Consider the following 19845-nt stretch of genomic DNA (forward strand, 5'->3'; position numbering starts at 1 on the left):
ATTTTAGTATATTCACTATTATATACAAGGTTAGTTTATAATTGACAACAATCAGAAATTGAACAGTGAAATTTTATTTTTTACATAGATTTTTTAGATTATAGACATACAATTAATATCAGAAAATATATTTTCAATCAAATATTAAAACGTTAACTGTTAAATTTACTTAACCATAATGGAAATTAAGATTAGAGTCAGTAAAATTTCACCATAGTCATACAGTCAATTTTCAAAAAAAAATCTAAAGCATTCGTTCTAAAATTTTGAACTTCTGGCTCATTTTGAAATCTGATATTTATTGCAACTCACACAAGCCCCAAATCATGACTTTAATTACAACATTTACATGAGATAAAGTGTTTTTGGAGGGGGGATTAGTTTTTCATGTAAGGTCACGTAGGTTTGGGTTCTTTTTTACCTTAATAAATGAAATCATTGTTTACATTTTATATATTTTTTTAAACCCAGAGGTGTGAAGAATATGTAAAAAAACAAAAATCAAGATGGGGTCATATTTTTTTAAGCCACTCAACAAATCACAAATTTGCCTCAAGAGTCTTTGAAGGTCCTGAGTTGGGATAATTTTTATGAAAAATCCCAGAAAGGTGATTCTGTTCATCTTTACGCAATGTTATAATTGGGAGAAACATTTCAACACTCATCCTGACTCTCATCCTGACTCCCCCAGTCCCCATTGCTTGCTAGTTCCCCAACTTTATGAACAGTACATTTACATGACAATTAACATCATCACATAACAATGATCCACATGATCAGCTTCATGATTGGTGATAAGTAATGTCCCTTATTCATAGCTACCATAGGGTTGGGAATGGCTGCAATCACAGCATTGTAAAACAGTGAAAGATTTAATATTAGGCCTTCTCCTTGGTTCAGAGATGGATATTTCCGTTTTACATAAATTAACTCCTTAACTCCTCACTCAAATTCATCTCTAGGATATACACATCTTCATCATTAAAAGAGTGACTACTGGCAAATAGGCTAAAGTAGACTGCACAGTCCTGGCTTGATGAAGAACCTCTTCTGTTTTGTGTTATTTGTTTAGCCAGAATTTGTCTACTGTCTTTAATGTCTAATTCACACCCATCCTCTCACACAAAATTGCTTAGTTTGGACCTTAGGAACTAAACACTGGAGTGTGCCATTGTTTTGTGGGATTTTTCTTGCTTGGTGGCCCTAGCAGATGATTTCATTTGTAGGCTTTTGGGTTTAATCCCACTCTGTCTGCATCTGACCATGAATATCAGCTGTTTCCTATAGGCTCTCTTCTTATGTGCTGTGTGATCATACTCAAGTAACTGGTTTAGGCAGGCCTTTGATGATACATACTGAGCAATCAAGCCCAATAATTATTTCCCAGTTTGCTGAAATCAGTACACATTGCCATTATGACTTATGCACATGTAAATATCAACGGCCAGAAAAATTATCATATGACTCATTATTTTGCAATATCCCCCAAGGCAACTGTAGCGCAATTGTGCTGTTTATATAGTATTACCAAAATGAAACACAACAAATTTCAAATTAATGGGGTGCCTTCTTTCCCATCATGTTCTTCTTGGTATTCTTCTCTGGTTTCAGTAAAATTATATAACATTTTGGAATGAAAATGCAAAATAGCAGTCCAAAACTGGAAGCAAGTATAGCAAATATTTCTACAGCAACACTAAACTTCCCAGGGGAGCTGACATATGCTGGGATAAATGTAATCCATACTGCACAGAATATCAGCATGCTAAAAGTAATAAACTTGGCTTCGTTGAAATTATCGGGTAGTTTCCGAGCCAGAAAAGCAAAAATGAAACATAAAATGGCCAAGATTCCTATATATCCAAGCACAGCCCAGTACCCTACAGCTGATCCCAGAGCACACTCTAAGATGATTTTATCTTTGAATTCCTTAAAATTCTTAAATGGAAATGGAGGAGAACTTGTTAACCAAATGATACAAATGACAACTTGTATAAGAGTGAATCCCAAAACACACAGCCTTTGTTGTGTGTGTCCAAACAATTTCATATTGCTATCTGGACGTGTAGCTCTGAAGGCCATTAAAACAAGTATTGTTTTTCCCAAAACACAAGAGATACAGAGGACAAAGGTGATGCCAAATGCTACATGTCGGAGCATGCAGGACCATTCAGAGGGCTGACCAATGAATGTCAGAGAACACAGGAAGCACAGAATTAAGGAGAAGAGCAGCAGGAAGCTCAGTTCAGAGTTGTTTGCCCTGACAATAGGAGTTTTTCTGTGTTTGAAGAAAATTTGCGCCACACCAGCAGTTGTGCATGTTCCAAATACAGATGCTGCAGTGAGCAGTGCTCCCATAATTTCTTCATATGATAGATACACTGCTTCCTTCTTTATACAAGCATCTCTTCTCTCATTTGACCAATATTCAGGGTGACATCTCACACAGGTGACAGAATCTGCCAAAAAATAAAATGAAATTTTTATATATATATATATATATATATATATATATATATATATATATATATATATATATATATATATATATACATATATATATTTATAGCTCGACCTGAATAACAGATAATTGATGGACAGTGCCACAAAGATATCACAACAGTATGACAACTACATGATCATTCAACAGTACTATGATTCAGTCATAATTTAGTTTGGTTAACTATTAAATAAACTCATAAGAATACCATTGAGCACATGACGAATGTTCTTGAAAGCATTATGTCAGGACATTAATGTTGATTAAAATTTCTATCGATATGCAAATTATTAAGGTTATGTCTGGTTGCATATACTTTTAATTTAATTACTTATATTTAATCAAGAAGAAAAACAAAGATTTAACATGGCCAAATGTCAAACCATGACATTTATGTTTTGTGGCAAAGCTAGTAACAAAAATGCAAAAGATTACATTAAATATTATAGTAAACCTGTAATGTTGCTGATCTCTCCTTCTGCACATCTTATACAGTCATAGCAACAAACAGGCCTTCCTTTCTGGAGAACTTTACGTGTTCCTGGAGGACATTTTTCACTGCAAACTGACACATGAACCTGCATGAACAGAAGCATTATGAGAAAAAAAATTATTTTTTTTTTTCTTAATTTGTTTTTTTTTTGTTTTTTTAAGTTCAGCACCGAAAAACGCCGAGCGTCAGAAGTTTGGGTCAAATCACGGGGGAGGAAATATTTGAGGTTTTTCACGAGGTCCTGGTGTGGGCGGGTGTGACGGTCTCCTCCAGGTGAAGGGAAAAAAACAAAAAACAAAAAGGAAGAAGAAGAAAAGATGACCCATGCCGTCATGGATAGTGCAGCAACAACTGTATGTATAATATTGCCCTTGCAACCATAAATTGTTAATTTTGATGAATTATGGAACATTAAAGCTCATATAGGTTTTGCTGTGATTAAATTATTTGCAGTGCCTCAATAATGCCATACTTTTTATTAATAAGCGTTATGAAGTTATATAGTATAGTATTAAGTGGACACAGCCCTGAAAAATAAAGGCATTAGACCATGTGTCCTTGGGGAGTAGAAAGCTGTAGACTCGCTCACGCTTGCCTGGCAAAATGTAGATAAGAGGGGACCATCTCTAGTGGAAAGTTACTGAGACACTGTTGTTTAGACTAGAATGAGAGAGCTTCTGTAATAAACCTGTTAGGGGCACACCACCATTTTGAGATCCACGGCAACGTGTCATGCAGGACGCATCTCCCATCTAGAAGTAATAAAGTGTTAAATGGTCTACTGAGCAGTGTTTTGTCTTCCATTGGATGCCTCTGAGGAATCGAAAGAACTCGGTGAAGTGTTGATATTTACAGTTTAAAAGCCTTGTGCCAAATTATTTTATTAAAATGGAATTACTGATTATTAAAATTAGTTACACTGATACCTTACCTGCTTTGAGTTTCTTGCCCAAATTAAAGACTTGTTTTGCAGATGCAGCTGTTTTTCTGGAGCTAAAGATGCATCATAAAGACCAACTGTTACAAATTCCACAACGCCATTTTCTCTTGGCTGCCAGTTTATAATTTCATATTTTGCTGCTGGATCTCCATTCTCATCAAAGTAAACCTCCTCTCCTTCTTTTGTTTTGAAGTAAATGTTTTTTATGTGCTGTAAAATCTATAAAAAGGCATTAATTTATTTAATTACCCATCAGTAATTTGGCAAAAAGATGAGATGTAACTGGCAAAAGAACAAAAAATATCAATTTAATGTACTTTAAAAATATATATAAAAACATTTTTTTTTTATTGATTGTTATTGTGTAATGTTAAAACTATACTTTAAGTTATTAAAAAGCTCACCGTGAATGGGTCTAGCGGAACAGCTTTGTTACATGTTTTATTACATTTGAGGATATTGTGAAGTGCATGGGCCACAGTATACACTCCTTTATAGACGTTGTTAAAGACAGGCATGAGAGACATATCAGTGTAGCTGTTTTGTACTCCTGTCAGGTCTTCATCTCCAGTACACTCTCTTTGAATGTTTGCTGATGATGCTGACTGCCTAAATTTACAGTTAAATAATGCCTCCCAGAACTCAGTAAACAGTCCATTATTAGATGAATTGAGTGGCTTCACATCCAGCATGAACTCTCTCAGGCCGCTGATATGTGCTTTTGGAATAGAAAGGCCTATGGCACCATCCAGTATGTGATGTATATCCATTGCAGCTATTTGAGAATCAACTATCCAGCCCTCGCTACCTACCCACTGGTATTCAGTCAAATTATGCTGGGATAATACATGTATTAGCACATCCATATCCATGTGTGACATAAAGGCAACAATCACCTTGGAAGTTGAAGTTTTGACAATGTCAATTATCTCTTGTATTTTGTCTGATGGATCTGTCCTGAAAAAAGATACAGAATACTCCAGACAGATGCCCAGCTGCTGTGCAGTTTCTGTGAATGTAGCCATGCCATTATTTCCATAATCATCATTATTTCTAATAGCTCCAACCCAAGTCCATCCAAAATACTTGACCAAATGGGCCAGGGCTCTGCTCTGGTAGTAGTCACTGGGTATTGTTCTGAGGAAGGATGGGTACTTGGTTTTGTCACTGAGACAAGCACATGTGGCAAAGTGGCTGATCTAAAAGAAAAAGTCCTAAGTAGAACATTCACACTTGCATTTTTTGCCACAAATATTTATTATTAGCTATCTCACCCACCATTGGTATATAAAATGGTCCAAGGACAGTAGCTATTGCCATGCAAGGAGAGGAAGATGTCTCTCCAATTATGGCCTGCACTTGTGAAGGTCTGGTACATGCCGTCTTGGATAGTGCAGCAACAACTGTATTATCGGTAGTCAATGCCAATGCAACTTTTACACTTCTTGCAATGGAGCCACATTCATCATAGATTTTGTAGCCTAGAGAGACTCCTGGCAGTAGGTCTGTACTATTATTAATCTCCTCAATGGCAAAAAGCATAGCCTGAGCAAACTGGAAGCCTCTGAAATTCAAACTTGATTCAATTTGAAATATGGAATTAAAACCAAATGACGTTTAAACCAGAAACAGTGGAATGACAAAAGCATATACGATTATCTTAATACTCAGTATTTCACATACCTGGTACATTGCAGTGGCAGTGGTTTATGCAAGTAGGTGTCCATTCTGTCTTTCCAACTGCTGTAAAATGAGAAGATCCCCCCTAATACCATATTACCATCCTGAGATAGTTGGGGGTTTTCAGGATCCCCCATTTGCCTGCATACTTGTTCATCAGCCTGAGAGAAAGACACCACCAATAACACTTGTAAAATTGCCCAACCCTGCTGTGGCCAGCTATGCGTTGATGTCATGCTGTCAGTGAGAAATAAAACACTGGATTGCATCACATGTGCCTTTAGATACATTTGAATCTTAAACTGGTATTTATGCATTTTTGGAGTAACATGAGAAATAATGGAGTAGTGATGACTCATTTCTGTCAACCTATAGGTGGAGGAAGAAGAGAGACATACCCAAATGAAAAAAAGCAAACAAAAAAGGGTTTTCATTTGTAGCCTGCTTTGCAAACCTCTAAAATATATACATAGTTTATCTCACTGAAACATCATGTTGTCTTGGACATTTGTTTTTAAACATGTATTTAAACATAGATTTGTAACAGTAGAAAACGGTGAAAGCCAAATGAAGGTTAATGTATGAAAAGATACGAATACTGGATTTCAGGAAAGCAAACTGATTTTGTTAGGAATTGATGGTTTATTTCCTGAGTCAGTCGATTTAGACCTCCATTAGCATTCCTTTGAATTTATTACAAAGAAGTACAAAACTGTCCTTTCTTTCATTTCATTTTGTATTTTCAAACTCCTGAAGGCATTCTTACATATGTAATTTAACCTCCTAAGTCCCGAACTCTTCCATGGCATGCATTTCTAATTTCTCTTTGATATTTGGGCTGATTGGGACCCGATGAATGTAAAACCAAGATTCACCAGATTTTTTTTTTTTTACCCGATTTTTGTTTCTAAGAAAAATGAGAGCCACATATGAAGACATTTGTTTTAAATTTTGATAAAACAGAGGCAGTATAATGTCCTCGTAAGTGGATATCAGGCCCTTGTGGAGCTAAACTTAGTATTTTGGTCTAGACAACCCAAAATGTGATGTCCGCATATGTGGACGCCAGGTCATAGGAGGTTAAAACACAAATATTAAATTGCACTGGGTTATTTTACATTTCAAATTTCCAATGAAAATGATAAAATATATTTGCAAACGTCGAAATGAAAGTAAACGTGGAGTTATTGGAATTTCATTGCACTCATACTGTCTTGGAGTTTTGTATTTTTTTTTAACCTTTTTGGGGATATTTCTCTGTTGGTTTCTTTATGTTTATGTTCTTTGGTCTTTTCCTCATAGTTTTTTGGGTTTCATTCATGATTATATTTTGTATGTACTTAGTTGCTTATTTCAACACCTACAATTAAATTGTAGGTGCTCCACACCAACTGTGCCAGATTAAAATATAAATATTAGACAGGAGAAATATATACAATCAATAAATACAACCAAGAGGGATATATACAAAATAAGAGAAATATATACAAGAAAAAGGCACACATTGGAGAACAAAATGGTTGCAAATTGCTCAGAGGTAATGCAAACAAGACACTTAGTCTGAATAGGGTTGGTTTAGGAGTGGCCTGAGCAGAGATGGGCAGTAACGCATTACTTGTGACGCGTTACTGTAATCCGATTACTTTTTTCAAGTAACGAGTATAGTAAGGGATTGCTGTTGCAAAAACGGTAATTAGATTACCGTTACTTTCCCGTAAGCACGCTGCGTTACTGCGTTACTACGTTACTGCGTTACTACGTTACTAAAACCGTGATTTTTTTGCGAGAATGTCTCATGACAGTGACATAAGCGAGTGCGATGTTTGTGACAAAAGCTGTGTGCAGATCAACAATGGATAATATATCAAGTGCGGGAGAGAGTATGAGCGTACAGCGTTTAAAGCGTGGAAGTACCGACCTTATTTTGAATTTGATTCCATAAAAAGTGACAAAAACATTAGTGTCTGTTGTGCATGACACGTTGCCGTGGATCTCAAAATGGTGGTGTGCCCCTAACAGGTTTATTACAGAAGCTCTCTCATTCTAGTCTAAACAACAGTGTCTCAGTAACTTTCCACTAGAGATGGTCCCTCTGGTGAATCTTGGTTTTACATTCATCGGGTCCCAATCAGCCCAAATATCAAAGAGAAATTAGAAATGCATGCCATGGAAGAGTTCGGGACTTAAGAGGTTAAATTACATATCTAAGAATGCCTTCAGGAGTTTGAAAATACAAAATGAAATGAAAGAAAGGACAGTTTTGTACTTCTTTGTAATAAATTCAAAGGAATGCTAATGGAGGTCTAAATCGACTGACTCAGGAAATAAACCATCAATTCCTAACAAAATCAGTTTGCTTTCCTGAAATCCAGTATTCGTATCTTTTCCTGTGCAAGAATATTCAAAATTGCCTCATATTTTTTTAAATGCCTCTCTGTGCAAAATGGGTTTACAAACATGAACAACTTCCTGAGAGGAAAAATTAAAAAAAATTAAAGGTTTGTTGCAAAAAACCCCACATTTGATCCTCACATCTTTTCAGTGACTGGTGTGAGCCTGCCTGTTGCTGCAGATCTTCTCAAACCTGGGTTGCAGTTTTGAGACAGCCACTCTGAGTTCATTTTCAATGTCCAGCTTTGATCTGTACTTCGTCTTGATTGAAGCCACAGCAGAAAAGCCTACCTCGCATAAGTAGGATGTGGCAAAAGGAAGAAGTATTGCCAGGGCTCTCTTTGTCCACTCCAATCCAAAATGCAGCCAGGGTCTTTGAATTAAACTGCAGCCTCTTAATTGAATCAGAGGTAAGATCAATGAACTGTTCCTCCTCAGATGTGTGTCAGCAGGGGGTGTTGCACTGAAGGGGTCACGGATCCAGTCATTCTTTGGAATCTTGCACCAGGAAATATCTCTGGAAATGTTTCTGAAGGGCAGACATGTGTTCTTTTATGCATGGGATCACTGTATTCTGCGGCTTGTTGTCTTCAATGAATGATTTCAAATTCTCAAACGAGTCCACGTTTCCATCTTTCACTCGCTGCTTCCACATTTCAAGTTTTCTGACAAATGATGTGACTTTATCTGTCAGATGTGGGAGGTGAGTGTTTGTGCCCTGCATCTGCAAATTTAGTTCATTGAGTTTCAGGAACATGTCACTGAGGTATGCCAGTTTCATGAGAAAGTTGTTACAGTTAAATTTGTTGGTAAGATCACTGCCCTCTTCCTTCAAAAAGATGCGGATCTCATCTCGCAGTTCAAAGACCCTGGATAGCATCTTCCCACGTGACAGCCGTCGGGACTTGCTGTGATACAAAACGGCTGTGTGGTCGGAGCCCATTTCTTCACACAGTGCCGAAAAAATCCGGGCTTTCACAGGTCGTGTTTTGATGTAGTTGACTGTGGTGATGACATCCGTAGTACGGTGTACATTTTAGGACATCGTCAGGTATCAGACAAAAAATTGTCAGGTGTCAGTTGTCAAAAAAAAGAATTGTCAGGTATCAGAAAAAAAATTGACAGGTGTCAGTTGTCAAAAAAAAAATTGTCAGGTATCAGAAAAAAAATTGTCAGGTATCAGAAAAAAAATTGTCAGGTGTCAGTTGTCAAAAAAAAAAAAAGTCAGGTATCAGACAAAAAATTGTCAGGTGTCAGACAAAAAAGTTGTCAGGTGTCAGAAAAAAAATTGTCAGGTGTCAGAAAAAAAGTTGTCAGGTGTCAGAAAAAAAGTTGTCAGGTGTCAGAACACAAGGTACCAGAGAGAAAATCTTCCTGCAGGTGGCGCTGTTGTCATGTCCCACCCGAATTGATTTCCAAATACGTCATCAACGTGTGACCGTGGGAGAGCGTAAGGTCATTGACCTCACCGGAGTTTTACCGCAGTTCAGGCTCCTAACGACACAAGGTAAGTTTAACTTTTTCTCCCTTTTGTTCATATTTTTGCCACAGTTGTGTTATATTAAGTTGCAGTTATGTTGTGAAAGTTACATATCAGAGACGGAAAGCCAGTTTTGTACGAAACCAAATCAGTACTATTTTTGTCTGGCTAATTCATTCTAGCTAGCGACAGTGGTGAAACGTGATTCAAATTTAAACTGTTCAGTAATTGTTTTGTATACATTTCAGCAAATGGACAAGCTGAAAGCTCACGAGCAGCCTGCATCCTTTCTGTCGCTCTTTTTCTTTATTTCTCTTTTCTATATTGCTACTGTCGGGATATGTTTTGATCCCGATATGTTTTTTTCTGTTGTTGTTTTTAGACTTTGCTGCAATATGTCATCTGACGATGATGAAAGGAGTATCCGACTCTGGCTGGTTCCCATGACTGTACCAAAAATACTTTTTTTTTTTTAAATTAAAAAAAGAGCATTAAAAATAAATGACTAAAGTACAACTTATTTATTAACTACTGTTCACCTCTTTCATATCAAAGAAGTGTATTTTTTGCTACACATGTTTTATTTGTGGGCACTGAATAGACAATGCTTTTAGTGTAATTGCCACATAAAAAGATTTAGTACTTTACTGGTTAATTACTTATGTTCAGTGTAAGACGTGGGTGATCAATTAGACTGTTGTTGTTACACTTAACCTTTCAAGATATGATGATAATAACATTGTTCAACAAAGGCTTAAAACAAAAGGAAATCAGCTGTGCACTGAATTCATATGGGCATAAAATAAGGTAAGTCTGCATTTCAACAGTTTCCGTGACAACTCTCTAAAATGACAAAACATGCAGTTTGCATTTAATATAATGTAAGTCTGTGTTGTCTTTTAACAGTGAGAGGCATCTGAGACGAGTTTTAAAACTTCTAGGGTTGAAGCGAAGATGCCCCCAACGACCTTTTACTGAAATCCACAAAGCTGTGGAGGTAAGCGTTAAAACATCAGTGCAAAAAATATATATTTTCCTGAAGTCTGTGTCATGAGCTATTGTAGAAACAATAAATGTTATTTTCTGTAGTGATTTAAAAAAAAAACATTCAATTGTCTGTTTGTTTGTTTTTTAGAGTGAGATGAAACAGTGGTCTCCTGAACAAGGAATCAGGGCAATGGTAAAGCGGGTAAGGGATGTCAGAGGAGTGCGGCCTTGTTACAGGTTGGTTAAATAGTGTGTATATAATCAAGTATTCTCTTGTTTTACTGTTGAGCTCAGAGTAAAATCTATTGTTACTGTAGAGACGATGTTGCTAATGTAATGAGGTATATGGATGCAAGTGGTCTTCAGAGGAGATCTCCTGGAAAGAAGAAAATTCCCCGTCGGAATTACATCAGCCGTGGTCCAAATGACACATGGCACATTGATGGTATTTATTTTATCTTTTCAATTAACCTTCCAAACATGTTTTGATGGTACTTCTGTTGAAACAAATTGTAATTATTATTTGTTGTTTCATATAGGCAATGATAAACTGAAGTTCTTTGGAATGTGGATACATTTGGGGATTGATGGGTAGGTTTGAATATGGCATTCGCTACTTAATTTATTATATTCAGTGATAGTACAAAGTTGCTTCAAGATAAGGATGTGCGGTAAACTGAGGTGTTATCTCTCCTGAGTAGTCTAGGGCAGGGATGGGCAAGTCCAGGCCTCGAGGGCCGGTGTCCTGCAGGTTTTAGATGTGTCCTTGATCCACAGCTGATTCAAATGACTAAATTACCCTCACAACATGTTTTGTAGTTCTCCAGAGGCCTGGTAATGAACTAATCATTTTATTCAAGTGTGTTTACCCAGGGTGATATCTAAAACATGCAGGACACTGGCCCTCGAGGTCTGGATTTGGCCAAGCCTGGTCTAAGGGACCAAGATAAAGTATGAATAGTGAAGGAGGATTCAAGATGGCAGTTTTTAAAAGGCTTATTTCCTGCTAGTCTTAAAGTGCCATTTCAGACTGGCAGTTAATTTCAGGGAGGGCCAAGACCAACACAACAAACAAAACATCCCTGATATAAAGTAAACAGAATTTAACTCCAAAGAAAATAAAATGTACAATTTACGATAACCTACCTAACCAACACATAAACAGGAGAATACAAGGGATTACAAAACAAAAGGCAGCTCTCCCCTCGCGTCAGTCTGAACACAGTCAAGAGTCACATTCAATTCCAAAGGCATGTAAGCCTACACAACTATGGCAGTCAAAATGGCCGGAGGAACCAGATACAACGCCTAGACATAATACAATGGAAAACCAGCATACTCTTGGGGAATGTAACAAAAACCAAACATAGTGCCAAAACATGATTAAATCATATGTACAAGTGGCCACTTTTCTGTTTCTTTCTTTTCAGATTTTCCAGGAAGGTTCTATGGCTAAAGGTGGGCACATCCAACCGCAAGCAAAACTTTGTGGCCAGATACTTCTTTGAGGCTGTTCAAGAACAGGGTGGTATGCAATATACTAAAAAATGGGGGGTTAAAAAAGATTACATTTTGTTAATAAATTTATTTTTTCATCATTCACTAATTATCTTCAGTTTGTGTCTTTAGGCTGTCCTCAAATGATTCGGGGGGACAGAGGAAAGGAGAACCTTGTTGTGGGTCAAATGCAGATGGCATTTCACATGCGAGATCTTGGGAATCAGGCATGGAGGTGCTTCAGAATGGGGACATCAGTGCACAACCAGGTATGTCTTTAAGCTGGTAAATGACTATTTCTAAAGTAACAACCTGACAACAAAACTGATAATGTCATGTTTCTGTTGTTTAGAGAGCTGAATGTTTCAACAGTATTTTAAAGCAGACATGGATTAAGAAATGGCTGACAACATTTGAGGTAAAGCAAATCTTTCACCTGTAAAACCTATTAACAAAGACTAGCCATCCAAATTTCGTTAAACATACGATGGATTAGTTTATCTGAAAACACAAGGCCAGAATCTGTGTTTATGTACATCTGTACCTTTTCACTAATGAAATTCTCACCTTCACAACTTATGTCTTTTTCAAAACAACATGCGTAGGCCATGATGGAGTCTGGGATCCTTGAACTGGACAATCCTGTGCACATGTAAGTCAATATTTTTAGACATGAAAAATAATCAAGCAGCAGTATGAAAGTATGTGGTCTAGGAATGCCTTTGTTTTTTGAGTACTGATTAAAATTTAGCTTTTACTTATTCTACCTCAAAGAAGCAGATGAACATATTAATTTTTTAATTCTCCTTTTTCATAGCAACTGCTTGCAGTACTCACACTTGCCACTGCTTCAAAGAGACTTAAAAACGGAGCAAACAGTTTGGAACACCCATGACATCCGCAAGCAACGCAATGCACCTGGTCCATTTGGGAAACCCGACCTTCTGTTTACCTCACCACCTCCTGGTATGTCATTTGAAAGCCTGTGGGGTTTTATTTTTTTGTTTGTTTTTTAACTTTCATTAGTTTACTTTTACTTTGATATAGCACTCTTCACAGGATAAAAACCACAAAGTGGCTTCACAATAATATAAAACAGATAAACATAAAACAGCACAATCGAACATACAGAATAAATGCAATCAAGGAAACGTAATGATGGAGGCAGAGCATTCCATGACCTGGGAGCCACCGCTTTGGAAGATCTATTGCCTCTGGTCTTCTGGTGGGACTACTAACAGCCATTGATTAGATGATCACAGGCTGGGAGAGGGAGCGTGGGGTTCTATAAGATCAGAAATTAAGGCAGGAGCTTCACGATTCGGAGCATTGAAAGTCATTACTAAAATTTTAAAATGAATTTTCTAAAATATACTGGAAGCCAGTGTAATGAGCGTAAAACTGTTATAATGTGCTTTCTCTTTTGTGTCTTCCGAAGAAGCCTACTTGTAGTACAATAAGAGATTTCTGAATTTCTACTGTCAATACTAAAATGGCTTCATATTGACACCTTTAACTAAAAATTTATCTAAATGTTTGAGTGATATTTCCATCTTTAAGTTTCTGTAATAACATCTGTAAACACTGACTGCTTCTTATACAGGTTCTAGAACAGCTTTGTCATTATTCATTTATTTTTAACATTCAAAGTGAACATCTTTTCAATATTGTCTTTCATTCGCAGGATATGGCAATGTGCTGCACATTGTTGACCCAGACCTTTTAGACTATGCCAAGCAATTAATCTGTGAGAGGGAAGAGCCTTCACTGGTAGCAAACCAGGAATTCAGAGACATGTGCCAGAACATTTTAGAAAACAGCCAGTTTCCCTGCACACCTGATGGTTGCCTTGCTGCATACCTCATGCTAGTCCAAGAGCTCACAACTGCCATGAACAGAAATGCAGTTCCTACACTTTCTACGTTTGCCGAGGCAAATGACATATACATCTTTCTGAAGAGAGAGAGGATGGAAGGTGCACCAGTAAACATTTCCAATGACCAATAAAATCATACAACAGTGTTTGTTAACATTTATTTATCCTTGTTTAAAATCAACAGGTAATTTGAAAACTGTCTGACCAACAAAATGTACAATAAAATGTTGAAATACAATTGACAAGGTGCCATCTTTCATAATGATTCAGTGTTTCATTTACCACAACTTTTGTTAACAATAATGTAGAACATAATTCACATTGAAAGACTTTTGAACTGCAGACTGTAGCAACATTACCACTTGTAGCCATATCGGCTCGTAAGATCAAGGCCTGACTTGAGAAACTTAACAACATCAGATGCGGAAGGCCTTGAGTCTGGGTCATAGCTCACCAAACCACCAAGAAAACTGTTTTTGTCACTGAGATGTGATAGGGCATGTGGTGGGGTTTTGGTGGCCATTAGTGCAGCCAGTTCTCTTTGTTTTTTAACCATCCACGGAGCGGAACCCGTCAGGATCTCCAGATATGTGGCTCCGAGGGACCACATGTCTGTCTGGAACGAGGCCTCTTCAAACATCAGTATGCATTCAGGGGCCATGTAAAGATATGTGCCACCAGCTGGACCAGTAGCCTGGGCAGTGAACTTACTCCCTTGACGAAGCATCACAGTGTCTCTTATGTTTGCCATGCCCCAGTCTGTCAGGACTGCCTTCTTAGAAGGGTGGTGAACCTATAAGGTATACATATGAGAACTTACCAGGTTGTCTAAAATTTCACAAATGTTATCAAAAATGTCATTCCAAAGACCACAGCTCATAATTGGGGAAAAAAAAACAACCCTCAAAGCTTTTAGCACCCAGATCACCCAATCACTGCAGATTTATTCTGAGATTGTTTATTATACCCAACATTAAAATTAACAGATTGGTTAATGATCCAACCCGGTTTTATAGTCCTGTGCATTTTTTAATGCCCGTTCCACTTAAGCAAGTGGTACAGACTAATAAAATAATAGAAACTTTCAGTTTGTAAAGCCTAAACTTACAACATGTTTGGGAATTTTGTAGGTGTGCAAGAACCAACATATTAAAGAAAAATTGGACTATTAAAGAAACAATGTAAGGCTTCTTACTTAAAAATCCTTTATATGAATATGCCAGAAAAGTTTATCATTGTTCAAATGTAGTGTTTAATAGACTGAAGAGAATAAAGTTAAATAAATAATATACTATTTTTATTTTGATCTTCAAAAACAAAGTGGAGAAAAAGAAAAATACAATATGGCTTACCATGACATTTGCTGGCTTTATATCCTGGTGAATGATTCTCTGTGCATGGATGTACTCTACTGCCATGGATAAGTCCAGTGATATGAAACCGGCATCATCCCCTTCAAGCTATCAAGACAATATATAATATTAATAAAACAATGCGTAGCCAGGTGTGACAATCTAACATGTCAGTCTTTTTATATGTTGTACACAAAGATGGTTTCAAGTACATATTTAAACAAATGCCAGCAATAAAAAGTTCTTTTTTAATATGAGGGTATTAAGATTATTCACATCTACCTAAATGTATTAAACATAAAATTATGAGTATTAGTACCTTCACCAAGCAGCTGTCTGTGTGAAGCACTTGCTGCAGGGTTGCGCCATGAATGTATTCAGCTGCCAACAAAAAGCAGGACTCAGTGCGGGCAACTGCCATGAGTCTGACGATGTTGGGGTTAGACAGTCTCCTAATAAAACAGAAACATGTCCGAATAAAAAAAACAAAATAGAGGCATATTATGTTACAGCTTGAGGAAGAATCGATTTTGACAATGGAAAAAAAAAAGTGTGTCAAAGTTCTTACAGTGAAACATTTATCTCATGATGAATGTCGCTGTCCTCCATCCCTTGTTGGCCACACATGATCCTTTTAACAGCTGCTGGAGTACCATGAAAAGAACCTCTATTTTCTTTGCAGTTAAAAAAATTAACTTGCAAACATTACCAAAAAATTTAATAAAGTGTTGGATTACCATTTTCAAGGTCTTTTTTAAGCTGCTCGTAAGCTTTCAGCTTGTCCATTTGCTGAAATGTATACAAAACAATTACTGAACAGTTTAAATTTGAATCACATTTCACCACTGTCGCTAGCTAGAATGAATTAGCCAGACAAAAATAGTACTGATTTGGTTTCGTACAAAACTGGCTTTCCGTCTCTGATATGTAACTTTCACAACATAACTGCAACTTAATATAACACAACTGTGGCAAAAATATGAACAAAAGGGAGAAAAAGTTCAACTTACCTTGTGTCGTTAGGAGCCTGAACCACGGTAAAACTCCGGTGAGGTCAATGACCTTACGCTCTCCCACGGTCACACGTTGATGACGTATTTGGAAATCAATTCGGGTGGGACATGACAACAGCGCCACCTGCAGGAAGATTTTCTCTCTGGTACCTTGTGTTCTGATACCTGACAATTTTTTTTTTGACAACTGACACCTGACAACTTTTTTGTCTGACACCTGACAATTTTTTTTCTGACACCTGACAACTTTTTTGTCTGACACCTGACAATTTTTTTTCTGATACCTGACAATTTTTTTTTCTGACACCTGACAATTTTTTTTCTGACACCTGACAATTTTTTTTCTGATACCTGACTTTTTTTTTTTTTTGACAACTGACACCTGACAATTTTTTGTCTGATACCTGACAATTTTTTTTTGACAACTGACACCTGACAATTTTTTTTCTGATACCTGACAATTTTTTTTTTGACAACTGACAATTTTTTTTTTGACAACTGACACCTGACAATTTTTTGTCTGATACCTGACGATGTCCTAAAATGTACACCGTACATCAGTCATTACGTTACTCAGCTCAGGTCTGAGCTGTTTAGACGCCAGTGCTTCGCGGTGTATCATACAGTGCGTCCACTGCACATTGGGGGAGACACGCTTGATGAGTGCTTGCAGCGCTTGCAGTCCAAATCCCCACACAGTCCTCCCATTTCAGCTCGACCTCTTTTAAGTAAGAGTCTATGATTTTAAACAGTTCTTCTGCAGTGGCTCTGGTAGGAACTTGTTTGCAGAAAAGTAATTCCTCCCTCATCCATCAATGAATCTGACATACACAGCAAAATCTCCAGTGTTAAATTAACACTAGAGAGTGTCTATATGGGTCCACACCTCTGAGTGTTAAATACAACACTGTTGAGTGTTAAATTAACACTTTTGACAGTGTTATATGTTTAAAAGTAACCTAGTCAGTTTTGAAGATTAACAATGGCTAACACTGAGTAGTGTTGATTTTCTAACACTGGAATATTTCTAACATTTTGAGTTATTTTCCAGTGTTAGAAAATCAGCACTGCTCAGTGTTAGCCATTGTTAATCTTCAAAACTGACTAGGTTATGAAAACAACTTAGGACTTTTGCCTACCATATGTATAGATACTTTTGCTCATAAAATTGTCATGTTATGGGCATAAAAAGTTCTTAAACACAGGTTTAACCATTTTAGCACACACCTTGGAGATGGTCCCCATAATTTTTCTTCCAGCCCTCCACCTTTGCTTCTAAAGATCTCCATCATGCATGGAGTGTACAAGTCTAGCTCAAAAAAGAATGTAGATAGCAGCGGTACTGTCGATATGGGCAGGAATTCCTTGTCAATCTGAAAAACAGATTAATAATAACAACAACAATACTACTACTACTACTACTAATAATAATAATAATAATTATAATATTAATAATATGTCAAACTTATGAAACTAACCTGATATTGTTGAGGAGGTATAAGAATCTCAGAACACGGGAATGTGGCTTTATTTTTCAACGTATTTCTGGGGAGAGAAATTATTTAATTAAAATAAAATTATTACTCTTGATGAATTTGTGTTAATATCTACATACTGTGAAATGTGAAGACTGTTAGTCAGCCTTAATGCAGAGAGCAGAGAAACTATGACCCGAACAATGATCCACCTAAATCATTCTGAATTCAAAAACTAATTGAAGATATTACAAAAAACAGAAAATACACATGCAATTATTGTGACAGATTTTCTCTTTCTCCTTGTTATTAATTCCGCAAAACACTGGTATAGTTGAATTCAACCCTTCATCTATCCAGTTAATGCGGTTGTTCCCTTACTAAACTCCACTGACAAAAACAGCAATTTTAAGTACAGCATCATAAAAATCACCAAAACTACTTCAGTCAGTCTTACCACTGCTACCAACAATCACCAACTCCGGTTAAGGAGAAAGTAACCCTTCATTCAAGGAGTTATATGCGAAGACATTACTCTACGCGGCTTTCCCGCCGACATGACACTCTTCAAAGTTAGCTAACTCCAGAGAAAAAACAGTGCTAACCATGCAGATAACCATGAAACACACCTCATTCAAAGTCAACAGACACAAAAACCGAACTTACCAAAATAGCCTCATCAGTTTTTGCTCTGTTGCAACAATTAGCCACTCCGGTTAAGTTGGAAAGAAAATTCAAATTCACGACTTACATGTGAAAAGTGTTTGGCTCCACACACTCCCTGATATATAAAGCTCCTCTAAGTTACCACTTAGAGGTAAAACATTTAACCAATAGTATTTATCTCTCACACTCCTAACCTAAATAAATATATAAAGAGATATGTGAATAACTTACCTTACTGTCAAGTATACCAAAGGAGTAACTCCACATGCGCTCGTCAACTCTCAACGGACTCTTCCGCATCCGGTGGGCGTAGAGCATGCGCAATGCATGACGCTATCTGAGTCGTTGGTTTGATGGACCTCATTCTCATTGGATTGCCATGAATGAATTTAACTCATCAGAATTTTCTTTGACTCATATTCAACAAAAAAGAATGAATCATTTAATACCCATAAAAATTATTTCTTCATGTAATGTAAACATATTACTGCTTTGCTAATCAAACACATGCCCTAGTTGATTTTTTTGAGTGTGGTTTAAATCTTATCTCTCAGACAGACCGTTCTCCGTTGCTATAGGGGAACACACCTTGGCCTCTGCCCCAATTTACAGTGGTGTGCCTCAGGGGTCTGTGCTCGGTCCAGTTATTTTCTCCTTGTACATGCTGCCGTTGGGATTAATAAAAAAAAAAAAATATATATATATATATAACATCTCCTTCCACTGTTATGCCATTGATATCCAAATTTATTCGCCTTTAATTAATTCTGATGTCTCTGCTTCTTTGCAACCTCTGTTCAGCTGTCTTCATGAGGTACGTCCTCTTAGGTCCTCTTGCTAGCCATCTCTTGCTCACTGTAAGAAACCTCAGAGTGTTCCTGATTAGCTCTTTTAATCTAGAGAACCAGGTCTCCACAGTGGTAAAAAGCAGCTTTTACCAGTTGCGCCAGATATCTCAAGCAAAACCATTCCTTCCTTTAAAGGACCTTGAAAAGCTTATCCACGCATTTATCACGTCCAGACTGGACTACTGTAACTCCCTCTGCTTGGGCCTCCAACACTCTTCTCTTTACCAATTAGTTCAAAATGTAGCTGCATGTCTCTTAACAGATACTAGAACCTATGATCACATCTCTCCAGTTTTAGCCAACTTACATTGGTTCCCTGTTAAATATCATATAGATTTTAAAATTATTTTGTTTACTTTTAAAATTCTAAACAATTTAGCGCCCAGCTAACTATCCAAACTCCTGTATTTGTACAATCCCAATAGAACACTAAGATCTTCCAATCAGATGCTCCTAACGCAACTGAGGTCTTGTCTGAAGTCCAGAGGTGACCGGGCCTTTGCTACCGTAGCACCTAGACTCTGGAATAACCTCCCTGCTCATATTCGTACCTCCAAGTCTATCCAGTTTTTTTTAATTGCATCTGAAAACTTATCTCTTTACTTTGGCTTTTGATTCAAACTAGCAGACTATTATCTGGCTTGTTG

At 37.1% G+C, this 19845-nt stretch overlaps 3 protein-coding genes across 12 annotated transcripts; 1 reads left to right on the forward strand and 2 right to left on the reverse strand.

Moving 5' to 3' along the window:
• Window positions 1-1487: 1487 nt before the first annotated feature.
• Window positions 1488-5660, reverse strand: LOC113036759 (extracellular calcium-sensing receptor-like). The gene is made up of 7 exons (XM_080289115.1): window positions 5617-5660; window positions 5212-5497; window positions 4919-5132; window positions 4746-4885; window positions 4030-4152; window positions 2955-3078; window positions 1488-2459 (listed from the first exon to the last, which is right to left on the reverse strand). The coding sequence occupies exons 1-7, from the start codon at window positions 5658-5660 to the stop codon at window positions 1555-1557; spliced, it is 1836 nt and encodes a 611-aa protein (XP_080145241.1). The 3' UTR covers window positions 1488-1554.
• Window positions 5661-8951: 3291 nt separating this feature from the next.
• On the forward strand, window positions 8952-14082 carry LOC113036760 (uncharacterized). 3 transcript variants are annotated; one of them, XM_080289231.1, is made up of 13 exons: window positions 8952-9077; window positions 9130-9904; window positions 10207-10291; window positions 10391-10481; window positions 10620-10708; window positions 10789-10916; window positions 11011-11062; window positions 11902-11999; window positions 12101-12237; window positions 12321-12386; window positions 12574-12620; window positions 12786-12934; window positions 13653-14082. In XM_080289231.1, exons 2-13 carry the CDS (start codon window positions 9736-9738, stop codon window positions 13973-13975), a joined length of 1434 nt encoding a protein of 477 aa, XP_080145357.1. In that variant the 5' UTR covers window positions 8952-9077; window positions 9130-9735; the 3' UTR covers window positions 13976-14082. The 3 variants fall into 3 exon arrangements, with proteins under 3 accessions (XP_080145357.1, XP_080145359.1, XP_080145358.1); XM_080289233.1 differs by having other exon boundaries at window positions 9041-9511; window positions 9867-9904; XM_080289232.1 differs by having other exon boundaries at window positions 9041-9254; window positions 9300-9904.
• On the reverse strand, window positions 13984-16825 carry LOC113036761 (uncharacterized). Of its 8 annotated transcripts, none has more exons than XM_080289237.1 (8): window positions 16614-16820; window positions 16517-16560; window positions 16207-16374; window positions 15934-15985; window positions 15765-15840; window positions 15516-15648; window positions 15197-15304; window positions 13984-14637 (listed from the first exon to the last, which is right to left on the reverse strand). In XM_080289237.1, exons 4-8 carry the CDS (start codon window positions 15980-15982, stop codon window positions 14200-14202), a joined length of 804 nt encoding a protein of 267 aa, XP_080145363.1. In that variant the 5' UTR covers window positions 15983-15985; window positions 16207-16374; window positions 16517-16560; window positions 16614-16820; the 3' UTR covers window positions 13984-14199. The 8 variants fall into 8 exon arrangements, 7 of the variants coding, with proteins under 7 accessions (XP_080145363.1, XP_080145364.1, XP_080145362.1 ...); XM_080289238.1 differs by having other exon boundaries at window positions 16207-16403; window positions 16517-16613; window positions 16664-16791; XM_080289236.1 differs by having other exon boundaries at window positions 16517-16820.
• Between the last annotated feature and the right edge of the window lie 3020 nt (window positions 16826-19845).

Source organism: Astatotilapia calliptera, chromosome 14 (assembly GCF_964374335.1).
Source record: "Astatotilapia calliptera chromosome 14, fAstCal68.1, whole genome shotgun sequence".
Classification (NCBI taxonomy): domain Eukaryota; kingdom Metazoa; phylum Chordata; class Actinopteri; order Cichliformes; family Cichlidae; genus Astatotilapia; species Astatotilapia calliptera.

Bases quoted from the DNA above. Each gene is read 5' to 3' on its own strand.
- LOC113036760 (XM_080289231.1), top strand. From the start codon at position 9,736: ATGGACAAGCTGAAAGCTCACGAGCAGCCTGCATCCTTTCTGTCGCTC. The intron at 10,917-11,010 runs GTATTTATTTTA...TGTTTCATATAG, and splicing joins TGACACATGGCACATTGATG to GCAATGATAAACTGAAGTTC. The intron at 12,621-12,785 runs GTAAGTCAATAT...CCTTTTTCATAG, and splicing joins CTGGACAATCCTGTGCACAT to CAACTGCTTGCAGTACTCAC.
- LOC113036761 (XM_080289237.1), bottom strand. From the start codon at position 15,982: ATGGACAAGCTGAAAGCTTACGAGCAGCTTAAAAAAGACCTTGAAAAT. The intron at 15,841-15,933 runs GTAATCCAACAC...ATGGTACTCCAG, and splicing joins TAAAAAAGACCTTGAAAATG to CAGCTGTTAAAAGGATCATG. The intron at 15,305-15,515 runs GTACTAATACTC...TTGTCTTGATAG, and splicing joins CAGACAGCTGCTTGGTGAAG to CTTGAAGGGGATGATGCCGG.
- LOC113036759 (XM_080289115.1), bottom strand. From the start codon at position 5,660: ATGGACACCTACTTGCATAAACCACTGCCACTGCAATGTACCAG. The intron at 4,886-4,918 runs GTCTGGAGTATT...TTTTCAGGACAG, and splicing joins TGCACAGCAGCTGGGCATCT to ATCCATCAGACAAAATACAA. The intron at 4,153-4,745 runs GTAGGTAGCGAG...GCCTTTTTATAG, and splicing joins ATTTGACTGAATACCAGTGG to ATTTTACAGCACATAAAAAA.